The 27873-nt window shown below is 49.0% G+C and overlaps 2 protein-coding genes and 1 pseudogene across 2 annotated transcripts; 1 reads left to right on the top strand and 2 right to left on the bottom strand.

Moving 5' to 3' along the window:
• The first annotated feature begins 7276 nt into the window (after positions 1 to 7276).
• On the top strand, positions 7277 to 10408 carry LOC105478805 (dnaJ homolog subfamily C member 14-like). The gene is given in 6 exon segments (XM_071080957.1): positions 7277 to 7796; positions 8135 to 8509; positions 8512 to 8554; positions 8915 to 9169; positions 9476 to 10116; positions 10119 to 10408. Coding segments are annotated over 6 exon segments (2124 nt in total).
• Positions 10409 to 11387: 979 nt separating this feature from the next.
• Positions 11388 to 12102, bottom strand: LOC139358939 (cytochrome c oxidase assembly factor 3 homolog, mitochondrial pseudogene; annotated as a pseudogene).
• Positions 12103 to 15741: 3639 nt separating this feature from the next.
• On the bottom strand, positions 15742 to 26441 carry LOC105480784 (putative POM121-like protein 1). Its single transcript, XM_071080898.1, is given in 8 exon segments — positions 15742 to 16786; positions 16789 to 17134; positions 17461 to 17794; positions 22932 to 23084; positions 23854 to 23935; positions 24869 to 25027; positions 26028 to 26139; positions 26385 to 26441. Coding segments are annotated over 8 exon segments (1509 nt in total). The 3' UTR covers positions 15742 to 16520.
• Between the last annotated feature and the right edge of the window lie 1432 nt (positions 26442 to 27873).

Here is a 27873-nt window from a genome sequence, read left to right on the forward strand (position 1 = left end):
GATTTAGTTGTGTTTTTTTTTTTATAACTTGCATGCCATACAATTCGCCAAGTTGGACGGTTCAGTGGTTTTTAATATATGCACAGAGTTGTGTAACCATCATCACAATACATTTTAGAATATTCTCACCACCTTACAGCCCTAGGCAGCCACCGTAGGTTTGCCTGTCCCAGACATTTCATGTAACAGGAATCATTGTGGTCTTTTGTCCCTGGCATCTTTCACGTACCATATTTTTGAGGTTCTTCCATGAGGCATGTGTTAGTACTTCACTCCTTTCTATGATTGAATGATTTTTTTTTTTTTTTTTTTGAGACAGTGTTTCGCTTTTGTCACCCAGGCTGGAGTGCAATGGTGCGATCTCAGCTCACTATAACCTCTGCCTCCGGGGTTCAAACGATTCTCCTGCCTCAGCCTCCCAAGTAGCTGGGATTACAGGCACACACCACCACACCCAGCTAATTTTTGTAGTTTTTTTAGTAGAGACAGGGTTTCACCATATTGGCCAGGCTGGTCTCGATCTCCTGTCCTTGTGATCTGCCTGCTTCTACCTCCCAAAGTGCTGGGATTACAGGTGTGCGCCACTGTGCCCAGCCAATTAATCTTTTCTTCATGGGGTATGTGTGTCTGTCTATGTGTGTTCATGTTCGTGTGTGTGTGTGTGTTTGTTTTAAGGAATCTTAACCCGTCCCCAGGTCAAGTGAAATAATTTCCTATATTTTTTTCTTTTTCTTCTTGTAGGAACAAGGTCTCATTATGTTGCCCAGGCAGGTCTCAATCTTCTGATCGCAGGAGATCCTTCTGCCTCACCCTCCCAAAGCCTTGGGATTATAGGCATGAGCCACCATGCCTGACCCCTACTTTTTTTTAAGTGTTTTTCTAAATTTCATATTTAGGTCCTCAATCTGTCTGGAAATAATTATGTAAAAGCTTTTTATTTTGAAATAATTTTAGGCTTACAGAAAGTTGAAGGACTAGTACAAAGAATTCTAGTACAGTCTAAGATTCCTCACATGTTAACCTGTCATGATTATCACTTCCCTGCATATACACATGTATACACACATGGTTTTTTTTGGGGGGGAGCTGTTTGAGCATGAACTATAGACATAATGCTTCTCTACTGCTGAATATTTTAGTGTGTATTTCCAGAAAAACAAGGACATTCTTTTTTATAACCATAGTAAATTGCAAAATCAGGAAATTAACATTGATAGGATGCTAGTATCTAATGTATAGCCTTTCATTAAATTTCACCAATTGTGCTAATTTCAGATATAGCAAAAGAGAAAAAAGAAATCTGTTTTCTGGCCCAGGATCCAATCCAGATTATGTATTGCATTTAGTTGTTATGCTCCTCATCCTTTTTAAATTTGGAATAGTTTCTCACTCTGTCTTTTATCACCTTGACATTTCTAAAGAGTGAAAGGCAGTTATTTGATAGACTGCCCTCCAGATTTGGATTTGGTAATATTTCCTTGTGATTAGATTTGGGTTATGCATTTTAGGCAGGAATACCACAGAAGTGTATGGAAACACATGACTTCTATCTTTTCCATTGTGGGGGATATTAACTTCCTTTGGCTAGGTTTCTCCACTGTCAGGTTACTGTTCCCTCTTGTAATTAATAAGTCAGTAGCTTGTCAGAGATACTTTGAAACTCTGTACATATATCTATTCTCTTTTTCACCAGACTTTTCACCCTGATTTTAGCTTTTTTTTTTTTTTTTTTGGCTAGTTCTTTGCCAAATCAGTTAGTACTGTGATTTTGTCACATGGTGATTTTCTAATTCCATCATTCCTTCTATGTGTATTAGTTGGCATTTTGCTGCGAGGAAGAGTTTTTACTTTCCCTGGTTTATGTATTCATTTATATTATTGTGAATTCATAGATTCTTACTCGGTGTGGTATAAATTGTTAGGATCATTTCGTTTTATGCTCAGATTATCCCTGATTTGGCCAGTGGGAGCCCGGCCAGGCTGGTTCCTGTGTCCTTTTGACGTGTTCCTGTTACTCTTTGAGCACTTCCTTCATTTCTGGCATAGTATGTTTTGTACCTTTCCAGCCCCAGCCCTAGAATCAGCCATTTCCTCAAGGAGGACACACACTCACCCAGACACAGACACAGACACACACACACACACACACACACACACACACACACACCCCTATATCAATTTCTGTACCTGTTTCTCTCTATATTACAATGTATGAGTTCACACTGATACTTCCAATTCATTGACTTAAAAGGTTCCTAACAACCTTTCCACATCCTATAATTGTAATCCATTTATCCAACACTGAAACACCTGGTTTCCACCACCCATATTTACTTATTTTCTCTACCCTAGAATGCACAGATAATAGTTTTAGAATTACCCATACCACTGTGAAAAACAAATGTGTCAACTGAAGTTCAATATTTGCATACAATTTTTTTGTCTTTGTCTTGAGAGTTTGAGGATTTATGGTCAAAATACTACTGTGTTGAAAAAATACTCGGGTTATGCTGTTCATTTGAAATACAGTTAGTCTGTTTGTTCCTATCCTATTCCATTTTAGGCTTCTCCTATCTTTATTTAAATTTTATTTATTTGCTTATTTTCAGCATAGGAAACACTAACATGGCTCCACGAGTCAGAACTATATAAGAAGATATATTCCGAAAAGCACCCCTCCCCTCCCCCATTCCCTCTCATGCAGTTCCCACCCACCCCAGAGGTTAACAGGCAATTTAGCTTTTATTTATTCTTCTCATGTTTCCTTTTGCATAAATGAGCAAATGCACATGTATTTTTTACTTACCCTTTCTTACACAAAAGGTGGCAAAATATATTCTTTTGCATTCTGTCAATCTTTTCACTTATTGTACTCTGGAAATCTCTCTCCACACCAATTTGTAGCAGTCTTTCTTATTTTTTATTGCTGTTTACTACCTCATTGTATTCACTAAAGTGTACTGCGTATGCTTTCCTGTGTATATAGGCATTTAAGGCGTACCAGTATTGTGCAATGAAAAACAATGCTGCAATGAATCATTAGCCTTGTGCATATGTATTTTTGTATTATTGGAGGTGTATCTTCAGGTTAAATTCCCAGAAGTGAAGTTGCTGGGCAGAAGGTAAATACATGTGTAGCTTTGTTAGATATTGCATGATTCCTTTCATAAGACTGTCAAGGTGCATCCCATCAGCTACTAAGGAGAGTGCCTGTTTCCCCATATTCTTCCCAAAGAGCATGTTTACCAATCTGTTAAGTGACAAGTGCTGCTTAATTTGCATTTCTCTCATGATGCATTAGGTTGATCATCATTTTCTGTGTCTGTGTGTGTGTGTGTGTGTGTGTGTAAATTGATTGTGTGATTCATTCATTTTGCTCATTTTTCTGTCTTCTTTTGGTCTTTTTCCCTTCAATTTTAAAGCATTTTGTATGTACTAGGAACCTTAACCATTTATCTGTGAGATATTGCAAATATACTTTCACAGTTTTTTATGTTTTTAAATTCTGTTTATGATGGTTTTTGGGCCGCGCAAAACATTTTCACATGTTTTTAATTACAAGCATTTTTATTTTTAAGATTTTAATTTGTATGTAGTCACATCGATCAAGTCCTTGTTTTACAATTTCGGATTTAAAATCGTAGTTACAAAACCTTGGACTTTATGTTTGATATGGTGTGAAACAGGTCTCAGCATTTATTTTTGCCCCCTTTGTGTATACACTTGGCCTAGCACCATTTGCTGGAAGACTCTTGTTTTCTGCGCTGCTGCTTTGTTTATAAATCAAGTGTCTATAAATATGCAGCTTCTTTACGGACTCTGTTTCACTAGTTTATTCTTGTGCCAGTGCTGCACTGTCTTAATTATTATAAGTGCAAAGTTTGTGATTTGGTGCCTTTGTGTATATTTAACTTTGTCCTTACCCAAAGGCAAATTGTAACCAGAGAAGTGTGATGAGTAATCCACGTTGACATGACAATGTAGCATGGTTTTCGATGTAATTATTATCAAATGAAAGAATATTTAACTTAGGAGGAAGAAAGATTAGTTCAAAGACAACTTTACTTTTATTAGCAGGATATAAAAGTAGATTGAAAATATAAGAATGTGTCGAGTTTATTTACTGGCTAACAGAGGAGGGACAAATTGGCAGGAAAGGGGTATGACTTTCATTGTGTGACTTTTTGACATCATAGTTGATGGCCAGTTTTTGTGAACAGAAACAAGTCTTAAAGAATATGAACAGGCCAGGCATGGTATCTCATGCCTGTAATCCCAGCACTTTGGGAGGCTGAGGTGGGTGGGTCTCCTGAGGTCAGGAGTTCGAGACCAGTCTGGCCAACACACTGAAACCAAACCCCATCTCTACTAAAAATACAAAAATTAGCTGAGTGTGGTGGTGTGTGCCTGTAATCCCAGCTACTTGGGAGGCTGAGGCAGGAGAATCTCTTGAACCCAGGAGGTGGAGGTTGCAGTGAGCTGAGATTGCGCCACTGCACTCCAGCCTGGGCAACAAGAGTGAAACTCCATCTAAAAAAAAAAAAAGAATATGAACAGTCCTTGAAATTAATGAAATTAGTGCAGTGTCTCCCTCTATTTTTATATATTCTAGATTTCATAAAGTGACAGCCCTAAATTACCAGAGTTGAATTCTGTTTAATTCATTGAAAATATTGATCCCTTTTTCTGCCTTTTTCAGGAGTGGCGGGGACAGGGTCTCACTCTGTTGCCCAGGCTGGAGTACAGTGGCGTGATCACAGCTCAGTGAAGCTTTGACCTTCTGGGCTCAAGTGATCCTCTCATTTCAACCTTCCCAGTAGCTGGGACTACAGGCATGTGCCACTTTGCCCAGGTAATTAGTTTTTAAATTTTTTGTAGAGACGGAGTCTCCCTAATGTTGCCCAGGCTGGTGTTGAACTCCTGGGCTCAAGTGATTCACCTCGGCCTCCCAAAATGCTAAGATTACAGGCACGAGCCACTGTGCCAAAAATTTTCTGCCTCTTCTTAACCTAATGGTACTGTATCAGAACTTTCATAATTGAATAACATGGAATCACTGACATTTAGAACCGGAAGAGACTTTAGAGATTATTTATAAACTTTTTTTTTTTTTTTTTGAGACGGAATCTCGCTCTGTCGCCCAGGCTGGAGTGCAGTGGCTGGATCTCTGCTCACTGCAAGCTCCACCTCCTGGGTTCACGCCATTCTCCTGCCTCAGCCTCCCGAGTAGCTGGGACTACAGGCGCCCGCAACCTCGCCCGGCTAGTTTTTTTGTATTTTTTAGTAGAGACGGGGTTTCACCGTGTTAGCCAGGATGGTCTCGATCTCCTGACCTCGTGATCTGCCTGTCTCGGCCTCCCAAAGTGCTGGGATTACAGGCTTGAGCCACCGCGCCCGGCCAGTTATTTATAAACTCTTTAATTTGTAGCAATGAATTCAGTATGATTATCTGAGAGAGGGCACGGTTCCAGATAGAAGACAGTGTAAATCGATTGGCTAACTCATGCCAAAGAGAGAAAACTTTTGGGTTCTTTTGTTAAAAAGTAGTTTTTCTTTTTTCCCCCCACAGATCTTTAACTCCTCTGTGTTCCCTTCATTTCTAGGGGAAGTGAAAACATTTCTTCACTACTTTTTAGAATAATAAATTTACAGCCAGTTTATTATCCATAGTTTTTTAAAGCTCATATTTTAAAAATTGTCTTTATAAAATATAAATATTTCAACTGGTCTTTCTCAAATATGATCATTTACACAGTTTAACCCTTGCTCAAACTGTAAAGTCTCTAGTTTTTTTATTAATATATTATACATGATTTAGAAAATACCTCCTTTCAATGGTGACTGAAATTTGACTACTACAGAATTATATGGCAAAAAATATAAATTTCAGAATAAATTTTTTTTTTTTTTAAAGATAGAGTCTTGCTCTGTTGCCCAGGCTGGAGTACAGTGGCACGATCTCGGCTCACTGCAAGCTCCACCTCCCGGGTTTACGCCATTCTCCTGCCTCAGCCTCCCGAGTAGCTGGGACTACAGGCGCCCGTCACCTCGCCCGGCTAATTTTTTGTATTTTTAGTAGAGACGGGGTTTCACCATGTTAGCCAGGATGGTCTCAATCTCCTGACCTCGTGATCCACCCGCCTCGGCCTCCCAAAGTGCTGGGATTACAGGCGTGAACCACTGCACCCGGCCCAGAATAAATTATTTTAGATACTGGCCTCATCATGGAATCACTTTAGAGCAATGAAGATTATTTGACTCTCAATGATATTTCTTTCTAGAAATTGCAAGATGACACTTCCTGTGGCATTATAGGATTTTCCCAAGATAGCTTATGTGCTAGCCCCCATCATCTGAATCCGGCATGTGTGGACACATAGCAGCTTCCATAAAGTCTTTGATTACATGTATGATTTTATTATTTTAAAAAGAAGTACGTGATTTGACCAGGTGCGGCGTCTCATGCCTATAATCCCAGCACTTTAGGAGGCCGAGGCAGGGGGATCACAAGGTCAGGAGTTCAAGACCAACCTGGCCAATATGGTGAAACCCTGTCTCTACTAAAAATACAAAAATTAGCTAGGCGTGGTGGCACATGCCTGTAATCTCAGCTACTTGGAGGCTGAGGCAGAAGAATCGCATGAACTGGGGAGGCGGAGATTGCAGTAAGCAGAGATTGCGCCACTGCACTCCAGGCTGGGTGACAGCCAGACTCCATCTAAAAATAAAAATAAAAAGAAGTACGTGATAGTTTACAAACCTATAAAGTTTTATTTCTGTAGCACAGTATGGTGTGCTGCTTACTCCCTGTCAGAAAGGTTTGGTAATAGGGCTCTTGAACTCAGTATAAAAATCAAGAGCTGGCCAGGCGCGGTGGCTCAACGCCTGTAATCCCAGCACTTTGGGAGCCGAGGCGGGTGGATCACGAGGTCAGGAGATCGAGACCATCCTGGCTAACACGGTGAAACCCCGTCTCTACTAAAAATACAAAAAATTAGCCAGGCATAGGGGCAAGCGCCTGTAGTCCCAGCTACTCAGGAGGCTGAGGCAGGAGAATGGCGTGAACCCAGGAGGCAGAGGTTTCAGTGAGCCGAGATCGTGCCACTGCACTCCAGCCTGGGCAACAGAGCAAGACTCCATCTCAAAAAAAAAAAAAAAATCCAGAGCTGGCTGGTCCCAGGCCTGGTGGCTCGAGGGGGAGGAGTTACCGCCCTTCTTCGGCATCAGAACACACCATGACGCCTGTTACCTGAGACCCTCAGGAAGCCCCGGGGTCATGGCCCAGAAGCACCCTGGAGAAAGAGAGTTGTGTGGAGCCCACCACAGTGGTGGTGCCTCCCTCAGGACTTTAGGACCCTCCGTGGACCCTGAAACACCTTCATTCTCAGGACTTACAGACTCAGCAGGGACTGCTCCTAATGGCACCCGCTGCCTCACAGAGCACTCTGGTCCTAAGTACACACAGCACCCAAACCCAGCTCATTGGTTGGACCCAAGCCATGGCCCCCCAAGGGGTCCAGGACCACCTAGAGATGCAGAGGACCCTGACCAGAGTGAGACATCTTCAGAAGAAGAGTCAGGAGTGGACCAGGAACTCTTAAAAGAAAACGAGGCTGGGTACCAGGAGGATGGGAACCCTTCTTTTCTTTCCATTCCATCTGCTTGCAGCTGCCAGGGAACACCCGGAATTCCAGAAGGGCCTTACTCTGAGGGAGGAAATGGCTCTTCTAGCAACTCTTGCCACCTCTATGCCTCTCCAGCCTTGGGGGAAGATGAAGAGTTGGAAGAGGAATATGATGATGAAGAATCTCTTTTTTTTTTTTTTTTTTTTTTTTTTTTTTTTTTTTTTTTGAGACGGAGTCTCGCTCTGTCGCCCGGGCTGGAGTGCAGTGGCCGGATCTCAGCTCACTGCAAGCTCCGCCTCCCGGGTTTACGCCATTCTCCTGCCTCAGCCTCCCGAGTAGCTGGGACTACAGGCGCCCGCCACCTCGCCCGGCTAGTTTTTTGTAGTTTTTAGTAGAGACGGGGCTTCACTGTGTTAGCCAGGATGGTCTCGATCTCCTGACCTCGTGATCCGCCCGTCTCGGCCTCCCAAAGTGCTGGGATTACAGGCTTGAGCCACCGCGCCCGGCCAATGATGAAGAATCTCTTAAGTTCCCCAGTGATTTTTCACGTGTGTCCAGCGGAAAGAAAGCCCTATTCCGGAGACAGCGGCACCACTTTCCAACGAAGGCGGATACTCCGGAGGGTGGACGTAGGGATCCCAGGTCCCCTGGTCAAGATCGACTGGGCCAGAAATGAAGTCAGGCAGATAAGCGCAGAGGCCTGGGATTGTGGGGAGCTGAGGAACTCTGTCAACTTGGACAGGCAGACTTTTCGTGGCTCATTGAACTGCTGGTGTTGGTGGGAGAGTATGTAGAAACTTGTGGGCACACCATCTATGCATGCAGGCAGCTGAAAAGCAGTGATTCGGACCTTTTTCAAGTTTGGATGGGAGTCTGGACAGGTCGGCTGGGGGCTGGGCCCAGGTCATGTTTCAGTTTCTAAGCCAGGAGTTTTATTGTGGAGTAGGATTGTTTACCTGTTTTCTTTTTTTTTTTCTTTTTTTTTTTTTTTGGACGGAGTCTCCCTCTGTCGCCCAGGCTGGAGTGCAGTGGCCGGATCTCAGCTCACTGCAAGCTCCGCCTCCCGAGTTTACGCCATTCTCCTGCCTCAGCCTCCCGAGTAGCTGGGACTACAGGCGCCCGCCACCTCGCCCAGCTAGTTTTTTGTATTTTTTAGTAGAGACGGGGTTTCACCGTGTTAGCCAGGATGGTCTCGATCTCCTGACCTCGTGATCCGCCCGTCTCGGCCTCCCAAAGTGCTGGGATTACAGGCTTGAGCCACCGCGCCCCGCCACGTTTCAGTTTCTAAGCCAGGGGTTTTACTGTGGAGTAGGATTGTTTACCCGTTTTCTTAAGCTGCTGGGTGCTTTACTGCCCCTGGCTCTGGCCCTCTTTTTGGGCTTTCTACAGTTGGGATGGTGGTTTCTGGAGGGACTAGGTGACCGGTTAGGCTGGAGGGATAAGGCCACCTGGCTTTTCTCTTGGCTGGATTCTCCAGCCTCGCAGCGTTGCTTGACTCTGCTGAGAGATAGCAGGTCATGGCAGTGGCTGGTAAGAATAATTCAGTGGGGGTCGGGTGCGGTGGCTCACGTCTGTAATCCCAGCACTTTGGGAAGCCAAGGCGGGTGGATCATGAGGTCAGGAGATCGAGACCATCCTGGCTAACACGGTGAAACCCCATCTCTACTAAAAATACAAAAAATTAGCTGGGCGTGGTGGTGGGCGCCTGTAGTCCCAACTACTCCAGAGGCCGAGGCAGGAGAATGGCATGAATCCGGGAGGTGGAGCTTGCAGTGAGCTGAGATTGCGCCACTGCACTCCAGCCTGGGCAACAGAGCCAGATTCTGTCTTAAAAAAAAAAAAAAAAAAAGAATAATTCAGTGGGGTTGGCTGGAGTTGCCTTGGGTCAAGCAGAATACTAATAGGCAGGGGAATGCACCTGTAGCTACTGGGCGCTACTGCCAGCCTGAAGAGGAAGTGGCTCAACTCTTGACCTTGGCTGGGGTTCCTGAGGATGAGTTAAACCCTTTCCATGTACTAGGCGTTGAGGCCACAGCATCAGACGCTGAACTGAAGAAGGCCTATAGACAGCTGGCAGTGATGGTTCATCCCGACAAAACTCATCACCCCCGGGCTGAGGAGGCCTTCAAGGCTTTGTGCGCAGCTTGGGACATTGTCAGCAATGCTGAAAAGCGGAAGGAATATGAGATGAAAGGAATGGCAGAGAATGAGCTGAGCCGGTCAGTAAATGAATTTCTGTCCAAGCTGCAAGATGACCTCAAGGAGGCAGTGAATACTTTGATGTGTGGCCGATGCCAAGGAAAGCATAGGAGGTTTGAGGTGGACCAGGAACCTAAGAGTGCCAGATACTATGCTGCGTGTGATAGGCTGCGTCCCGCTAAGGAAGGAGACTTTTGGGCAGAGTCAAGCTTGTTGGGCCTCAAGATCACCTACTTAGCACTGATGGATGGAAAGGTGTATGACAACACACAGTGGGCTGGAGGCCAGCGTCCTACATATCTCCCCAGACCCGCAGAGTCCCCTCACATCTCTCATTTGGTTCTCGGATTCCAGGCACCAGAGGGCGGCAGAGAGCCACCCCGGACGCCCCTTCTGCTGATCTTCAGGATTTCTTGAGTCGGATCTTCCAAGTACACCCAGCGCAGGCGCCCAGTGGGAACTTCTTTGCAGCTCCTCAGCCTGCCCCCGGAGCCACTGCAGCCTCTAAGCCCAACCGCACAGTACCCAAGGGAGAAACGAAACCGAAGCGGCGGACGAAAGTGAGGAGGCCCTTCCAACGTTGAAGGCCCCTTCTCTTTCCTCAAAACAATGTCAGGGAGTGGAAAGGACTGTGTACAGCGCAGGATGGAGTTTGATTTCTCCCTCCTCCCCCAACACCTAGGAACTGAATCTTTTTTTTTTTTTTTTTTTTGAGACAGAGTCTCGCTGTGTTGCCCAGCTGGGGTGCAGTGGTGTGATCTTGGTTTACTGCAACCTCTGTCTCCTGGGTTCAAGCAATTCTCCCATCTCGGCCTCCTGAGTAGCTGGGATTACAGGCACGCACCACCACACCTGGCTCAACGAATTCTTTTTTGTATTTTTAGTAGAGACGGGGTTTCACCATGTTGCCCAGGCTGGTCTCGAACTCCTGAGCTCAGGCGATCCACCCGTCCTGGCCTCCCAAAGTGCTGGATTACAGGCATGAGCCACCGCGCCGGACCTGAATCTTGTCTTTTGAAAACACCGAAGAAATAGGGGGTAGCTAGAGTAAAGAACCCAGGGCCTGGACCTGGGCTGGACAGTATATCCCTTTAGGTGTGGGAACTGGGTATTTCCCTGGGGTCTCTATGCCTTTGTCTTGCCATTTGCTTTTGAGGGCAGATGAGACTTTTTCCCACCCTTTTAAAGCCACAAGTCTATCTTCTTTCTTGACCCATCTCAGGAGGGAGCCCTCTCCTTTACCCTGATACAACATTTAAAAGACAGAACAAGCAAGCATTCAGCCCTGATGATAGGAGGTTACCTATGCGGTATGAGTTCAGAGTTCAGAGAATGGAAACGGAATTTTCCCTCGACTTTCACTTTGTGGGTAAATCACCCAATTTTAGGCTCTTTTCTGCAAGGATGGCCAAAATTAATCTTTTTTTTTTTTTTTTCCAGGAGAATGACTCCGTTTATTATCTCAATTTGACCCTATCTATACCACTTTAGGCTCAAACACTGTACAGAGCTGCCATGCCTAACCTCATAATAATCGCATCCCTGGAAGGTGAACGGGGTAAACCACAAAGTCAGAAACATTGGGAAAAGCCACGGTCGCACGCACATCTCTCAAGGAAACAAACTACAAGAAAGGGCTCAGTCACTGTACACAGCAAGTGTGCAGTGGGCAAAGTTCTGTTCTTTTGACAGTAGCCAAATGCTTAAGTCCCTGGTTTCTTGGGATCAATCATGGCCCAAGGTTAGTAAGAAGGCCAACAATGTTGTGAGCAGGATTCAATTTCTACAGGGTCATGGGGCATCATCCACCATGTGAAGGGGCTCCAGCAGGTTGGACATGATCAATACCCATCCAGATTAGGATCCTGATGCCCTTGCCAGAGCTCGGGCTCGGGCAGCTTTGGCCTCGTCTTCTAGCTCATCTAGGAAACGCTCCTGGGAAATCGAGTAGAAGGTGTAACCATAAATAGCTAACACCAGGGCCCCGATGCCTAGGCCGGTCACGATGTTCCGGGTCTGCAGCTGCGGTAGGACCCTCTGCCACTGGGCAAGCTGCGCCCGCCGCATGGAATACAGTTGCTCGGGTGTCAGCTTCTCCCGCGTCGGGTCGACACGCTGAGCGAAAGGGGCCTCTCCACGCTTAGCATCCAGAGGGTCACCAGCTCCCGAAGCCGCCATGTTGCCGCTCCACTCTTCGCATTGCCCAATCATTTTAAAAAAGTAGATTCATGCCCACTGCCCTTGGGTGAGGGGGAAGGATACGGGGGTTCCCAGAAGCCCCCATGTGATCCAAGGGTTTGTATTTTTTTTAAGTTTGTTCATATTTGTATGTATATACCTATTTAAAGCCAGGGGATTATCTTTCTATAAATGTATAACTGGCAAAAAAAAAAAAAAAATCAAGAGCTGGCCGGGCGTGGTGGCTCATGCCTATAATCCCAGCACTTTGGGAGGCCGAGGCAGGCAGATCACGAGGTCAGGAGATCGAGACCATCCTGGCTAACACAGTGAAACCCCGTCTCTACTAAAAATACAAAAAATTATCCAGGCGTGGTGGCGGGCACCTGTAATCCCAGCTACTCGGGAGGCTGAGGCAGGAGAATGGCATGAACCTGGGAGACGGAGCTTGCAGTGAGCTGAGATCCGGCCACTGCACTCCAGCCTGGACAACACAGCAAGACTCCGTCTCAAAAAAAAAAAAATAGGAGCATTGTTGAGTCTCAAAATATCTAATCTTGCTTCATCTAGTAAATTTGCTTTTATTTTCTGTTGCTTCTAGACCAAGAGCAGTGATGACCTTTTAGCTGGAATGGCCAGAGGGGTAACGGTGACTAATGGTGTTAAAGGAAAGAAAAGCACCTGCCCATCTGTGGCATCTTCAGCATCTGCCCCTGCCGTGACCACCGTGGAGAGCAAATCCAAGATTAGCACAGGTATGGGTGACACTCAGTCTGAGACTTCAACTGCGTTTTTGTTGGAATAGGCAGGATGCATTGGTGTTTACAGTGTTCCATCTCATTACAGGAAATTTTCGACATACAAAAGTAGATGGATTGATATTTCAGCCCAATACGCTCATCACACTCATCACCATTATCAACTCACAGCCAGTTGTAACTCCCTGATACCCACCCTCCCCTCTTATTATTCTGAAGCAGATTCCAGACATCATATCATTTCATCCATAAATATTTTATTATCTTGGAAAGAGGATTCTCCTTTTTTTTTTTGTTTTTTTTTTGAGACGGAGTCTCGCTCTGTTGCCCAGGCTGGAGTGCAGTGGCGCGATCTCTGCTCACTGCAAGCTCTGCCTCCCGTGTTCACGCCATTCGAGAAAGATTCTTTTAAAAATATAATCATAATACCATTATCAGTCCTTAAAATAATTGATAATCATTCCTTAAATCATACCTTATTCAATGAGTATTTAAATTTCCAACAATCTTATAAATATTTCTGTTTTGTTTACTGTCTATTTTTATGTTTGGATCAGGACTCACATAAATCCATATATAATTGGCTGATGCGTCTCTTAAATCTTTTTTAAATCTATAGGTTTAACCTGATTCTTGCAGTTTAATTTTTGTGGAAGCTGGTCAAATGACCTATAGAGTTTCTGAGAATCTGGATTTTTATATCACAATATCCCCATTATGTTTTTGCCCAACACCCTTTATTGTCTCTATTTATTGTATATGGCATTGGAGTCTTATGGGACAGATTCAGGTCCCCTGTCCCCCCATTTGGAAAAAAAAACAACCAAAACACCACGTTGGCTAGGCTGGTGTCGAACTTCTGACCTCAGGTGATCTGCCTGCCTCGGCCTCCCAAAGTGCTGGGATTACAGGCACGAGCTATCACATCATTTAAATGTACTGAGAGGCTGGGCACGGTGGTTCAGAGCTGTAAGCCTAGTACTTTGAGAGGACAAGGCAGGCAGATCACCTGAGGTCAGGAGTTCAAGACCAGCCTGGCCAACATGGTGAAACCTTGTCTCTACAAAAAAAAAAAAAAAAAGAAAGAAAGAAAAAATTAGCCCTGTGTGGTGGCGTGCGGCTCTGGTCCCAGTTACTCGAGAGGCTGAGGCATGAGAATCGTCTGAACTCCGGAGGCATAGGCTGCAGTGAGTTGAGATGGCACCACTGCACTCCAGCCTGGGCGACAGAGCAAGACCCTGTCTCTAAATAAATAAACTTTGCCGGTAATCCCAGCACTTTGCGAGGCTGAGGCGGGTGGATCACCCAAGGTCAGGAGTTCGAGACCAGCCTGACTACTATGACGAAACCCTGTCTCTACTAAAGATACAAAAATTAACTGGGCATTGTGGCATGTGCCTAGTCCCAGCTACTCCGGAGGCTGAGACAGGAGAATTGCTTGAACCAGGAGGTGGAGGGTGCAGTGAGCTGAGATTGAGCCACTGCACTTCAGCCTGGGCGACAGAGTGAGACTCCATCTCAAAAAAATTAAATAAAATAAAAAATAAAAATAAATAAATGTAGTAAGGTTGCAGAGTTGTGCAGTGGAAGCGTGCTGGTTCTATCCATGTAGTGAAGGCAGATTTCATCCACAAATCTCACAAGAACTTTTAGCCCCAGTTGCCTTCCAAAGAAGCAGTACATGGACTGACGCATGGGCTGTCCCAAACAGCTCTGGAAAGAAAAACAGAAAACAGAAAATGACACGCTCAGCCCTTGAGGCCCAAATGCCCTTCCCCAGAGCAGCTGCCAGAAGACAGGAAGCAGGATCGGGTTGGGGGTCACTTCTGGGTGAGGGGGAGAACGGTCAGACCCGGGGCAGGGGTGTTGGAGCCTGTCGGCCTCACTGGAACAGAAGAGAGCTGCTTCGTGATGCTCAGCTGACTGGCAGAGCCTTGCATAACCCAAGTTCTCACGGTACAGAGAGGCCAGCCAGTGCGGGGACAAAGACAGGCATGCACAGAAATGGTTTCCTGGAAGACAGCCCAGTTGCATCTCTCAAATGGGACCAGATCGGAAGGGAGACCAGCTGCTTTGGGCAACCGAGGTTGCTTCTGGGCGAGCTCCCAAACTAGATGGTGCCGAGGGCCCTGGACCTGGCAGCTGGACTGGACATCACATGACCCTGTCTTCCAGGAAACGGCATCTTAGCGCTTGTCTGGCCAGTTCTCCAAAAGAATCATCCACAGGCCATTTCTCCATTCCCCTCCTATGCACAGACTGGGCGGGGCCTGACCAGAAACTCTCCCTTAGGGTTTTGAGTCACTGCCAAAACTTGAGCCCAGCGGTGAGGATGTGATGTTAAAATGTGACTCTGGGTCAGGCGGTGGTTCATGCTTGTCCACCCAGTGCTTTTGGGAGGCTGAGCTGGGAGAATCACTTGAGGTCAGCAGTTCAAGACCAACCTGAGGAACATAGATCTCTACAAAAAAATTAAAATAAAAATTAGCCAGCTCTGGTGACATGTACCTGTAGTCCCAGCTACTCGAAAGGCTGAAGTGGCTTAAGCCCATGAGTTCAAAGCTACAGCTATGATGGTGTCACTGCACTCCAGCATGAAAAACAGAGTGACACCATGTCTTGAAAAAAGGAACAAACTAGGCATAGAAGAAACATACCTGAAAATGGCCAGGCCCAGTGGCTCACGCGTGTAATCCCAGCACTTTGGGAGGCTGGGGTGGGTGGATCACCTGAGGTCAGGAGTTCGAGACCAGCGTGACCAACATGGTGAAACCCCATCTCTACCAAAAGTACAAAAATTAGCCGGGCGGGGTGGCAAGCGCCTCCCAGCTACTCGGGAGGCTGAGGCAGGAGAATCGCTTGAACCTGGGAGGTGGAGGTTGCTGTGAGCCAAGGTTGCACCATTGCACTACAGCCTGGGTGACACGAGCCAGAATCCGTCTATAAAAAAAAAAAAAACCAAAAAAAAAAAAAAAACCTAGAAATAATAAAAGCTGTATATGACAAAGCCATAGCTAACCTACTACAGGATGGGGAAAAGTTAAAAGCATTTCCTGTGTAAACAGTAACAAGAGGAGGATGCCCGTTCTCACCACTTTTATTTGAAATCACACAATCACGCAGGAGAGAAAAATAAAAGCCACCCACATTGGAAAAGAGGACATCAAATTATCCTTGTCTGATGAAGATGTGATCTTGGATTTAGAAACACGTAAAGTCTCCACCAGAAAACTCTAGACTTGATAAATAAATTAATACACTCATTTGCAGGATACAAAATCAACATACAAAAATCAGCAGCATTTTATACACCAATAATGGTCCAGTTGGGAAAGAAATTAAGAAGGCAATCCCATGTACAACAGCAACAAAATGAAAACGATACGCCGCAGAAAAAGTTTTACCAAGGAGGTGAAAGATTTCTACAAGGAAAACTAGAAAACACTGATGAAAATGTTTAAGAGGAGAGAAAGAAATGGACAATCATTTCATGCCCACAGAAGGAATTCATAGCATTAAAATGACCACACTGCCCAAAGCAGTCTAGAGATTCAATACAACCTCTACCAAAATACCAACATCATCACTCACAGAACTGGAAAATCATAAAACTCATATGAAACCAAAAAAGAGCTCAAAGAACCAAAGTCATCCTCACCAAAAACAACAAAACTAAAGGCATCCCATTTCACTGCAAATTAGAATGACAAAATTTTTGACAAGTGCGTGCTAACCAAAACAGCACGGTCCTAGCATAAAACTAGACACATAGATCAATGGCACAGATAAGAGAGCCCAGAAAGACAGCCACAAAGTCTTGGGACTTGTGTCTCTCCTGCTGTACATCCAGGCTGGGTGCTTTATGTACAACAGGCAGACGAGAAGTCCCTGTTGCAAGTGAGGACAAAGTGTGGGAAGGCCGTGAGGGTCTGCAGTCCCAGAGGGCCTTAGCCTCATCCCACAGTGCACTGTTGCACCAGAGTGCCACCTCCTTCTCGAGGTCCAGGTCTTCAACAGTGACCCGGACCCCAGCTGTAAGGCAGGTGGCAGCATCAGAGGCTCCCCTTGCCTGAGCGGCAGCAGGGGAAACTTGTGTCTACGGGGCCTAGAGGCCTGGGATGTCAGGGAGCCATTCCTGGGGGCAAGTGTCTGCCCTGGTGCTGCATCTGCTACCTTTTCACACTGGGCGAGACCCCAAGAGACAGCCTGAGGCCGGTCCTCACTCACCGTCTTTGAGGACTTGAGGGGCAGCCAACAGTGGGATGAGGCTGGCCCTCTCCTCCTCTTTAGTGACGGGAAGACTTCTGGGGAGCTGTAGGAGCTCAAGATGGCATTTCGTTTGGGGCATGAGCTCATCCAGGAGGACTGAGATCTCTGGGTATATCCCAGACTTTTTTTTTTTTTTTTTTGAGACGGAGTCTCGCTCTGTTGCCCAGGCTGGAGTGCAGTGGCCAGATCTCAGCTCACTGCACGCTCCGCCTCCCGGGTTCACGCCATTCTCCTGCCTCAGCCTCCCGAGTAGCTGGGACTACAGGCGCCTGCCACCTCGCCCGGCTAGTTTTTTGTATTTTTTAGTAGAGACGGGGTTTCACCGTGTTAGCCAGATGGTCTCGATCTCCTGACCTCGTGATCCGCCCATCTCGGCCTCCCAAAGTGCTGGGATTACAGGCGTGAGCCACCGCGCCCGGCCTATCCCAGACTTCTGACATCTGGGCATGGAGGTCTCTCTGCAGAGGTCCAGGCCTGGGCACGAAGGGAGAGAGGCCTCCATCGTCCCGCAGGGACCTAAATGCAGACCGTGCATCCCCGGTGCTCTCGGGAACCCTTCTCTGATCATGACTCTCTTGGACCCTGGGGTCCTTGTCCTGCTCAGGCATCCCTGCCCCCTTCTCCTTGAGGGTCTTCAACATGATCTTCTCTGGACATGAGTCTGGAGCACAGCCGGGTGTTGTGGGCCCCAAAGGGGTGACTCCCTGCTCCTGGGCCCCACAGAGAGTCCTTGTGCTCAGTGCACTGGCTGAGCTGCAGGACACCCTGGAATTGGGAGCACAAAGCGCTGGCTTGCTGTGGTACCTGTGCATTCAAATTGAAGGCAGAATGGCCAGCAAGGAACACAGGGCTTGCAGGATCACGGAAAACCCTTGGAGTTGTTTTGACACACCACTGATGCCAAGTGTCTGGGTACTTGTAGGATGGCCTTTCACTCCGTCCAGGGGCAGTGGCAACAGGGAGATCCCACACGCAAAGTGAACTGGGGGATGGGGTGAGCGGGCTCCAGGCAACTGAGCCCTACTGGCAGGTCCTCGGCCCCCGGGACAGGAGAGGGGTGACAGGCAGAGAGTGCCCAGGTAACCACTCCTGGGAGCAGTGGGGAACCGTGGGATGCTTCAACTCTCGAGAGCTGGGCTCTGAGCATCTGCCTTAGCTGCCAACTCAGCCAAAGGCTACATGAGCAGTCTCCCCTGTTGATGAGCAATGCATCTTTCCAACCTGAGCGAGTGGGTAAGTGTGCAAAGACGGTGCGAGTCACAGATCTTCGTAGGAAGGGAGACCTTAAGGGACTGGCGCGGCCAGGGATGCACACAAGGCACCTGCTGGCAACACCTTGGTGGGGGCGGGTGGTGCACACAATAGGTACTGGAGGGAGAGGCGCGTGGGAAGAACAGGCGTGCACAATGGCTGCAGATCCTCCTGTGGATGGCTGAAGATTCCTGCTCTCCTGCTGAGGCTTGAGGCTGCTGGGCTGGAGGACTGTATGGTCCATGCATTGTAGTGTCCCCTTCTCTCCCTGGCCTGGAGCCCCAAGAGCTATCCGGACTCTGTCCAAGGCCTGGTTCTGGCCCAGCAAATAGGTCACTGCAGGGAAACTGGATTCCCGGCCCAGCAGCTGGCACAGGAGGTGACAGCTTTGGGATTCATATCTGAGTGTCCTCCTGCCCTTCTCCTAGGAATCTGGAGTGGAGAGTTGCTCAGAACAGAAGTGCCTGGGACACCCAGATCCTGCTGGAGTGGCAGCTGGAGTGATGGCCAGGGCAGGCTGGGAGGGACATACTTTCCACAGGACCCAGTGCTTTCATCTCTGTGCAATTGACCAAGAGAAACCAAAACCAAACTCCTTCTTTTACACAGACCTATTTGAGGGAGGCCGGGTATTCTTTGTGTATTTCAACCTAACAAGATTATGAGATAGTCGGAATGCAGAAGGAGACAGGAGGACTCAAGTGTCCTCTCTTTTGCAAAAATGTCACACGAAGCCACTCGGTCTCTTTTTGTTTTTTTTTGTTTGTTTTGAAGACTATTGTAAATTTGCAAAATATATGTTATTTGAGGATCAGTGTGCTATTTTTAGATAAATTAATATACTTTTTTTCATCAGCACATGAAACATTCTTCAAAACAGATCCTTTGTTAGTCCACAAAAGCTGTCCCTACAAATTTTAAGAAATCACAATCATAGCATTCCGATTATCAGACAACAGAGAAATAAAACTAGAAATGGATATCAAGGCAAACTACAGAACCTATACACATATATGAAAATTAAACCCCACCCTCCTGAATGACCACTGGTTCAATGAAAAAATTAAAATGAAAATCCGAAAATGTTTTCAAACAAATGAAAATGGAAACACCATATACCAAAAGCTTTTGGATTCAGCAAAATCAGTGCTGTGAGGGAAGTGTGTAGCAGTAAATGCCTACATCCAAAAAGTAGAAAGATGACACATTAATAAACTGATGATGCACCTTAAAGATCTAGAAAAGCAAGAACAAAGCAAAACCAAAATCAGCCCATGAAAAAAATAATAAAGATCAGAGGAGAACTAAATAAAATAGAGTCTCAAAAACAACACAGAAATCAGGAAAAGCAATTACTGGTTCTTAGCGAGAAAAACACACTTTGGGTATTTCCTTTTTTTTTTTTTTTTTTTTTTTTGAGACAGAGTTTTGCTCTTGTTGCCCAGGCTGCAGTGCAGTGGCGCAATCTCCACTCACTGCAAGCTCCGCCTCCCGGGTTCATGCCATTCTCCTGTCTCAGCCTCCTGTGTAGCTGGGACTACAAAAAATACAAAAATACAAAATTTTTGTATTTTTAGTAGAGACAGGGTTTCACCGTGTTAGCCAGGATGGTCTCGATCTCTTGACCTTGTGATCCGCCCATCTCGGCCTCCCAAAGTGCTGGGATTACAGGCGTGAGCCACCACACCCGGCCAGTTCTTTTGAGGGACTCTTGCATAGGAGCCCCAAGAGGCAGGTGCAAAAATGTCCGGCCGGGCGCGGTGGCTCAAGCCTGTAATCCCAGCACTTTGGGAGGCCGAGACGGGCGGATCACGAGGTTAGGAGATCGAGACCATCCTGGCTAATACAGTGAAACCCCGTCTCTACTAAAAAAAAAATACAAAAAACTAGCCGGGCGAGGTGGCGGGCGCCTGTAGTCCCAGCTACTCGGGAGGCTGAGGCAGGAGAATGGCGCAAACCCGGGAGGCGGAGCTTGCAGTGAGCTGAGATCCGGCCACTGCACTCCAGCCTGGGTGGCAGAGCGAGACTCTGTCTCAACAAAAACAAACAAACAAAAAAAAATGTCCATAGAAACACCGTAATACAACAACAACAAAAAATCCAGACTGATTCAAATGTCCATTAACATTTGAATGAATGAGGGAGAATGAATACATTAGTTGGAATCTTCTTATACAGTGGTCAGACTGAATCAACTACAGCTGCACAACAGACTGGATGAAGCTTACAAGTAATGTTGGGATTAAATGGCCAGTCCCAGACCATTACATTTACCATTTGCAATAACAAGAGGAACAAAGGTAACTGAAGAATCTAACAAAAACTATGCAAGACCTGTATTGAAAAATTATAAAACTTGACCGGGCGCGGTGGCTCAAGCCTGTAATCCCAGCACTTTGGGAGGCCGAGACGGGCGGATCACGAGGGTCAGGAGATCAAGACCATCCTGGCTAACACGGTGAAACCCTGTCTCTACTAAAAAATACAAAAAAACTAGCCGGGCGAGGTGGCGGGCGCCTGTAGTCCCAGCTACTTGGGAGGCTGAGACAGAGAATGGCGTGAACCCAGGAGGCGGAGCTTGCAGTGAGCTGAGATCTGGCCACTGCACCCCAGCCTGGGCAATAGAGCCAGACTCCGTCTCAAAAAAAAAAAAATTATAAAACTTGATTGAAAGACATTTTAAAAATTCTAAATAAGAGAGATAATATATAATCTACTCTGTGGATTGGAAGATTCAATATTATAAAGTTGTCGATTCTCCCCAAATTGTTCTACATATTTAATGCAAATTAAATAAAAAATTCAGCAAGGGGTGTGTGTGTGTGTGTGTGTGTGTGTGTGTGTGTGTGTGTAACTTGACAAGCCATACACAGAATATCTTTTTTTCTTTTGAGACAGAGTCTTGCTCTGTCGCCCAGGCTGGAGTGCAGTGGTTCGATCTCAGCTCACTGCAAGCTCCGTCTCCTAGGTTCAAGTGATTCTCCTGCCCCTGCCTCCTGTGTAGCTGGGATTACAGGTGTGCACCACCACACCTGGCTAATTTTTGTATTTTTAGTAGACACAGGGTTTCACCATGTTGGCCAGGCTGGTCTCCAACTCCTGGCCGCAAGTAATCGGCCTACTTCAGCCTCCCAAATTGTTGGCATTACAGGCGTGAGCCACTGAGCCCAGCCCGTACACAGAATACCATTTTTTACTTAAGCATATTGATCTAGAAGAATTTTTTAAAAATACAGCCTACCATTTTTATTTATAACACTTACAGACAACAAACCATACTGTTCCAAGATACCATATACCTAGGAAAACATCTATAAAAAGCAAGAGAAACATACAAATCAGGCCCATCTGGAGAGAAGGGAGTGAAGCACTGCGCTGATTCGGAGATAAATACTGGTTGGGTAGACAGGCAGTCCTCATGCTTTTGGCTGACACAGATGTTACATACTATTTCATGTGTTATCACACACTCCCAGTAAACATATAACATAAGAGAATAATTAACCACCATCAGGCGTACTCATTTTGAGACAGGAAGATGTAGAGGAAAGACCTTGATGAGGGTGTCAGTTCCAAGGATGTATACCAGTGACTGACATGACTTGGTGCAAAGCTTGGGTAGAGACCTACACTTAAGCCCCTCACCCCCACTTGCTGAGGCATAAGGGCTCAGAGGGGGTTCCATGGGGTGGGCGGGAGTGGTAAGGGCCCAGGTGGGGCCACAGCCTGGCGCCCCCCACCCCATGTGCACACCCTCTCCCTCCCCCATCCCATGTGCACACCCTCTCCCTCCCCCCATGTGCACACCCTCTCCCTCCCCCACCCCATGTGTACACCCTCTCCCTCACCCCATGTGCACACCCTCTCCCTCCCCCACCCCATGTGTACACCCTTTCCCTCCCCCACCTCATGCTCACACCCTCCCTCCCTCCCACCTCATGTGTACACCCTCTCCCTCCCCACCTCATGTGCACATGCTCTCCATCCCCACCTCATGTGCACACGCTCTCCATCCCCCCACCACATGTACACACCCTCTCCTCCCTCCCACCTCATGCTCACACCCTCTCCTCCCTCCCACCTCATGCTCACACCCTCTCCTCCCTCCCACCTCATGTGCACACCCTCTCCTCCCTCCCACCTCATGTGCACACCCTCTCCCTCCCCCCGCCCCATGTGCACACCCTCTGTCCCCATCGTCCTGCCCCAGCCTGTGTTTGCAGTGCTGCAGGGTGGCTGCAGCCTTTGCCTCCCAAAGCTCCTCAAGGTCAGAGGGTTGGGAACCCCTGGGATGGAGCTGGGATGAGGACCCTGCCCCTCCTCAGGCATTTCCAGGCAAGGGGCACAGAGACACAGCCAGCCCAGCAGCTGAGACCCTCCTGTCAGGCCAGGTGGGAAAGTGAGGCACGAACACAACCCCAGACTAGAAATAACAAAGCCATCATGTACTGCGTGCCTACTGAATGCCAAGCCCTATGCCCTGTTCTTTAATGTCATCTTTAATGAGATGTCTTCACTCAGTGATCGTGGACAGGTATTTATGGTGTGCAGGAGCATGCTGGGCACTTTTCTGGGCCGTGAAGACTCAGGGAGGTCCCTGCTCTGGTAGAAATCAAATCCAACAGGAGACAGAGACTGGGGCCCCACACACCAGGAGGAACTACCCAGTGCAGTGAGTGCCAGCAGGAAGCCACAGGGGCAGGGAAGGGCCTCCTGGGAGGGTGGGTGGCTGCATTCTGCGGCTGAGCAGGGGAAGGAAGCTGGCCTCAGGACAGGATGTGCGCGGGCATGGAGCAGGAAGTTCCTGGAATGATGGGCAAGAGGGAGCAGGTCACTGGGGGCAGGTCTAAATACTGAGGGCTGCATTGGGATAGCAGAGGCCTCGGGTAGGCCCACTCAGCATGCAGACTCCCCTTCCCGGCCCCTTCCCTAGGATAACAGTGGAGGTCCATCCCCAAGTGGTGGGGAGGACAATCCAGACACAGAGACCCCAGCCCAGCTGGCAGGGGAAGGGGAGCCCCCAAGGGCCCCTGCATGCGGGGGCCTGTCCCGCCAGGCAGCCCTCCCACGGTGCCCAGCAGCAGCCCTGCTTGCAGACCCTCTTTTGTCCCCATTGTTAAAAAAAAAAATTCAATGAAAAATGACACTAGCTGGGCGTGGTGGTGGGTGCCTATAATCCCAGCTGCTTGGGAGGCTGAGGCAGGAGGATTGCTTGAACCAGGGAGTCGGAGACTGCAGTGAGCCAAGATGGTGCCACTGCACTCTAGCCTGGGCGACAGAGTGAGACTCCATCTCAAAAAAAAAAAAAAAAAAGAAGACACTTGCTAAAGCTCTGTAGGGAAGACTATTCAGGACTATCTCACTAGGTATAAGGGACCACGGAGATGAGATTCTGCTCGTCTCAAAGGCTCAGCCTCAAAGACCGCAAGGGCAAGTGGGATCTGACAGTCCAGGAGCAGGGTGGGGGCGGTGCATGGACAGTGACTAGGAGGAAACGTCAGCCGGCAGGGATTCTGGCTAAACTCCCCTAACGGGATTCTTGCTGAAGGCCGGCCAGGATGGTCAGACCGCACCTTCGGGACAGAGGGGGAATCCGATCAGATGTCAAGGATGAGGGCTTCTCGCTAAACTGACTTTGCAGGATTCTTGCTAAAACTGGAGTTTATAAGGAAGTGCTCAGATGTGCCCAGGAGAAGGCTCAGGAGCCTAAATCAAGTTTGACCAAGCAGAGAATCTTTGTCATCAGCTGTGGTGAGAGTGAGGCCCAGAGTGGGTCAGGGATTACCTGCCCAGGTTGTGCAATTGGGAGGGCTCTGTCAGGAGCTCTGAGTTTTCCCACTGGGGGCTGAGTCTGGGCCCTCAGGGCACACACAGGTAGATACTGGCAGGCCCAACACCCCATGCAGGGCAGACTGGGATGCTGGGGCCTGCGGCACAGACTGGTCAGACCCACCCCAGTCCAGACATTCTTTGCAAGAAGAGCTGAGGCTGCTGATGCCAGGAACAGACAAACAAGGTCATTACCAGGTCATAAGCTCATTACCCACATCAGGCAAGGCCATGGCTGGCTAATGAGTTGGCCTCCTGCTGAGCCACCTGCCCTGGGGCGGTTCCCAGAGATCTGGCTAGCCAGTGCCACAGGAGGCCGGGGCACAGTTCCAGGGTCCAGTGGGCAGGGCACGGGTATTCAGGGACAAGGTGTGCCTGAGTCCCCACAGGAAGCCCCAGACCCTGCAGTAAGACCTGGAGCAAGTCATTCTCCTCTCTGAGCTCTCAAAGAAGAGGTCAGCTCAGGGGTCTGGGAGGCAAGGTCTCCTGGAGTAGACTAAGCCGGCTGATACCAATGGTCACACACACCTCCCAGCCAGCCGCTGGTCCTGACAGATGAGGAAACTGAGGCTAGGTGTTTTCATGAGGCCTCTGAACCCAGAACCTAGTAGCCAGTGTCCTGAGCAAAGCCCAAGCCAGACCTGCCAGTTTACGTGTACTGAGGCCCCACTACGCAGCCTGCACTCCTGGGGCCTAAAAGGACCATCACCTTCCCTTCTAAGAGCCCGGACGCAGGGGCTGGGCCCCAGCCAGGCCAACCTCCCTCCTCCTCCAAAGGCCCAGCAGCAGCTGCTACCAGAGCAAGCAGCACAGTCACAGCAAAGGACGGACAGGTGTCCTGTGCTCTGTGGTCTGGGCAGAGGGCCAGGGGCCGTGACCCACATGGCCCCTCCAGGACCAGCTCCAAGATGAGCCTTCCTGTCCCGACCAGTGTGTCCAGGACCTCAGGGCAGATCAGCTGTACCTGCTGGCTGCTCCTGTTCCCTGCCCTTCCTGGGGCTCCCCACCACCTTTGGGAGACAGCTCCAAGACCCTGCTGCCTCCCTAGCTTACCCTCAGGCCCCTGCTGGGTGTGCCCTGTCCCCACACAGACCCCTGAGCCAGCTTCAAGGACTCTGCCCGCATCTCTACCTCCACTCTGATGACGGTGAAGCCACAGTCACACCCTCTGCCTCCACCCCAGCCCTGCTGGGTCCCTGCAGCAGCCCTCAGAGGCCCCCATAGCTCCCTCCCACACACAGAGCTCGCCTGGCCCTGCCATCTGAGCGCTCCCCTGGCTCCCAACTGCCCTTGGGCTCTGGGACATAAAACCTCCAGCCAAGGTGGCTGACAAGTTTTTTTTTTTTTTTTTTTTTTTTTTTTTTGAGACGGAGTCTGGCTCTGTCGCCCAGGCTGGAGTGCAGTGGCCGGATCTCAGCTCACTGCAAGCTCTGCCTCCCGGGTTCACGCCATTCTCCTGCCTCAGCCTCCCGAGTAGCTGGGACTACAGGCGCCCGCCACCTCGCCGGGCTAGTTTTTTGTATTTTTTTTTAGTAGAGATGGGGTTTCACCGTGTTAGCCAGGATGGTCTCGATCTCCTGACCCTCGTGATCCGCCCGTCTCGGCCTCCCAGAGTGCTGGGATTACAGGCTTGAGCCACTGTGCCCGGCCGCGAAGTTTTATTTAATAGCCATAGAGCACAGAGGTGATGACAATTGAGTCACACGGAGAGACTGCCCCATCGAGACCCCTGGCCCAGCTAAGCAGAGGAGCCCTGGGGTTTCCTCTGACCGCCCCCTCCACTGTGAATGCATTACTAAGGGGCAAGGTGGCTAGTCACCCACCCAGCTTGCATGCCTGAATGCACAGAGCTACAGCCTGGGCCCAGGGACAGCCCCCGGAGCTGGTGGCTTCCCACAGGCACAGCCAGCCTCCTCACCCCCACCATTCCTGGCCCCTGGCCCAGGGCACACTGAAGGGAACAGGAGCGGAAGGAGCAGGCCCTGCACTGGAGCCGCAGTCAGCTCCTCTGGCTGAATTTGAGGAACTTCCTAGAGGAAGTGGAGAGCAGACTTGTGTGCACGTCCCGCTCTGCCGCTCTGCCACGTTCCCTGAGGGACACACTGCTTTGGCCAGCCCCCACTCCATCTCCTCTCCGCCAGTCCCCGGTTTCCACCCCAGCCCTGCTACCAATGAAGCTCAAGCCAGGGTCCCCACAACCTGCTTCACGGCCACCGCTGCACTTGAGCTCAGGGACTCAGGGTCTTGCTGACACGCCTGCATGTCCACCCCTCACCGACACCTCCGCAGTCCTCCTCAGGGCCCAACAGGGTCCCCAGGACCCCGCTCCCATTCTGCCCTTGCTCCTGCCAACCTATCTTCTCTATGCCTATGGCTTTGGGACCCCCTGTCACAAGTGCCAGCCCCCACATCTGGAGCCCCTGCCCCCACATCTGGAGCCCCTGCAGGAACAAACCCTGATCTGGACTCATTGCAAAGGCTCAGCTTCTCTTTTCAGCCCGTCCATAAACCTCCAGGCGGAGATCACAAAACTAACAGCTCTTTCAGCAAATCTGGACTCTCTCCTGCACCTTCTCCACCATCCAGGCCTCCCCGTCATCCCTCCTGGGGACCTCAGAGATCTCTTCATTTCACAGGTGAAGACTTGGCTCAGAGAGGGCAGAGCCCCTGGGTCTCCAGCAGGGCTGGGGAAAGAACCCAGGGCTCTTTTGCTGGCAGTGTTTTAATGACGCGGGGGAGGGAGAGAATGGCTAATGAGGCTCTAGGGATCAGTAGAGCCAGCTGCTGGAGGTCCCAGGGCACAGGTGACTCAGCAGGAATGGGGGAGTCTGAGGGGTTGACCCAATTCTCACCTCCTCCTGTACCTTCCAGAGAGACGGGCTGCAGGGAGTGACTGCGTGAATGAACATGGCTAGAGGGACCTAGCTTCTCCTCAGCAGCTGCTTAAGGACAGCATTAGCGATCCCCTCAATCCCCCCACCCATACACGCACACATGCACTGGCCTGCAGGGGCCAGACCCCGGTGGACCTGGGGACACATTCTCCAGGGACTGTCTTGCTATGTCCCTTCCCAGATCAGCCTGGATTCGTGCCAGGCCAGCCTCCACAATTTGCTGAGGGAGGCCCCAGGGTCCAGGGCACCCAGAGTGCTAACTAGCCCCTGGGGGTACAGGGAGAACAACATGCTGTGTGGGAGATACTACCCTCTGCCCATACCTAGGGCCCTGTGGTGGCCACAGGCAGCACTGCTTATGCAAAGGCACTGGGGTGAGAAGGAATGGGGTGCAGTGGCGAGGGTCCCGCAAAGGGTGGAAGGGCTGCAGGGGAAGGCAGGCCAGCAGAGATGCCATGAGGGCCTCAGATGCCAGGCTGCAGAGGTGGACAGGCTGGCCAGCTCCTCTCCCCCAGCCTCCTACTGTAAAAGGGGAGAGGATCCCAGCCCCACTAATTCATCCACTCATTCCATGGCAAGACAGCCACTGACAGCTGTGTCCTGGGACCCACCCAGGTCTGGCCTCTGTGCAGGCTAGCACTCAGCATGCTTAGTGCCACACTCAGCCCAGGAGAGATGACGCAGCCCTGGGCTCAGAGACCCCACTGTGGGAGGAAGGAGAAGAGTCATTTAAATAGAACTGTGAAGGGTGCTGTGGAGAAGGGGCTCGAGGTCCCTGGTGTGGGATGGGGTGGTCAAGGAACTTTTCCCTACCCAAGTGGGAAAAGTGAGAGCCACCAGGAAAATGGTGGGGAGGGGGGTGGTGGGGGG

Source organism: Macaca nemestrina, chromosome 15, assembly GCF_043159975.1.
Source record: "Macaca nemestrina isolate mMacNem1 chromosome 15, mMacNem.hap1, whole genome shotgun sequence".
NCBI lineage: Eukaryota > Metazoa > Chordata > Mammalia > Primates > Cercopithecidae > Macaca > Macaca nemestrina.